We start from the raw sequence: 719 nt of genomic DNA, 5'->3' as shown, positions 1-719 counted from the left end.
TCATGAGGTCATGGTGGGCCGCCCAGGCCACAGCCGTCACCTTGGTCGACGCCAGCCTGCCGGCTTCAAGCTCGCATCTGACCAGAGAGAGACAGGCAACCAGTTAGACCAGTGAGACCAGTTAGACCAGTCAGACCAGTTAGACCAGTCAGACAGTTAGACAGATGGTCGCCCGTTTAAATCCTCGGACCAGCTGGGACAATCTGATCAGGGAAAGAGAACATCGCTCTCATCTGCCTCAGCATCTACTGCCGCAGTGCCGCTGAGCAAGGCACCCGACCCCCAGTCCCTGTCCCAGTGAACCAGACTGTGGTTCTACTGGTAAACTCCCAGTGTGGCTGTGCAGCAGGTGGAGCCGGACAGGACAGACGCTGCGGCTCAGTGAATCTTCCCTGGAGAAATAATAAAGGTTAAAACACACAGAGGAGCAAAAAAACCCCGAGCTCAGCAGAGTGTGATGATGTCACAACATCACACACACACACACACACACACACACCGTCCTGTTCCTCCCTTATTTACTGTGCAGCTGTGGGGACAAAATGTGCTTACACACACACACACACACACACACACAGGCACACACACACAGGCACACACACATAGCACCTACGGCCGGTATGAGGATGAACTGTTTTGTGAAGGATTATATCAGAGGGAGGGAAGGATTCACTGCAGCAGAGTCATCAGGTAAGTTGTCAGTTAGAGAAAAGCAGGAT

General features: G+C 53.0%; 1 protein-coding gene across 1 annotated transcript in view; it reads right to left on the bottom strand.

The window, feature by feature from the left end:
- LOC139642004 (OTU domain-containing protein 7A-like) overlaps positions 1 to 36 on the bottom strand; it is a gene marked incomplete at its 3' end in the record, with an annotated part of 18,292 nt that extends 18,256 nt beyond the window's left edge. Inside the window, exon 1 of the mRNA XM_071516690.1 lies at positions 1 to 36. This exon is cut by the window's left edge and continues 81 nt beyond it. Within this exon, the coding sequence (XP_071372791.1) occupies positions 1 to 4 (4 nt within the window).
- Between the last annotated feature and the right edge of the window lie 683 nt (positions 37 to 719).

The sequence above is a fragment of the Centroberyx affinis genome, unplaced genomic scaffold, assembly GCF_046629955.1.
Source record: "Centroberyx affinis isolate AG114_WGS23_722 - 3 ecotype Tasmania unplaced genomic scaffold, CSIRO-AGI_Caff_v1 ptg000426l_1, whole genome shotgun sequence".
Classification (NCBI taxonomy): Eukaryota; Metazoa; Chordata; class Actinopteri; order Beryciformes; family Berycidae; genus Centroberyx; species Centroberyx affinis.
Note: the sequence above shows the minus strand (reverse complement) of the source record. Positions and strands in the feature narration are given on the sequence as shown.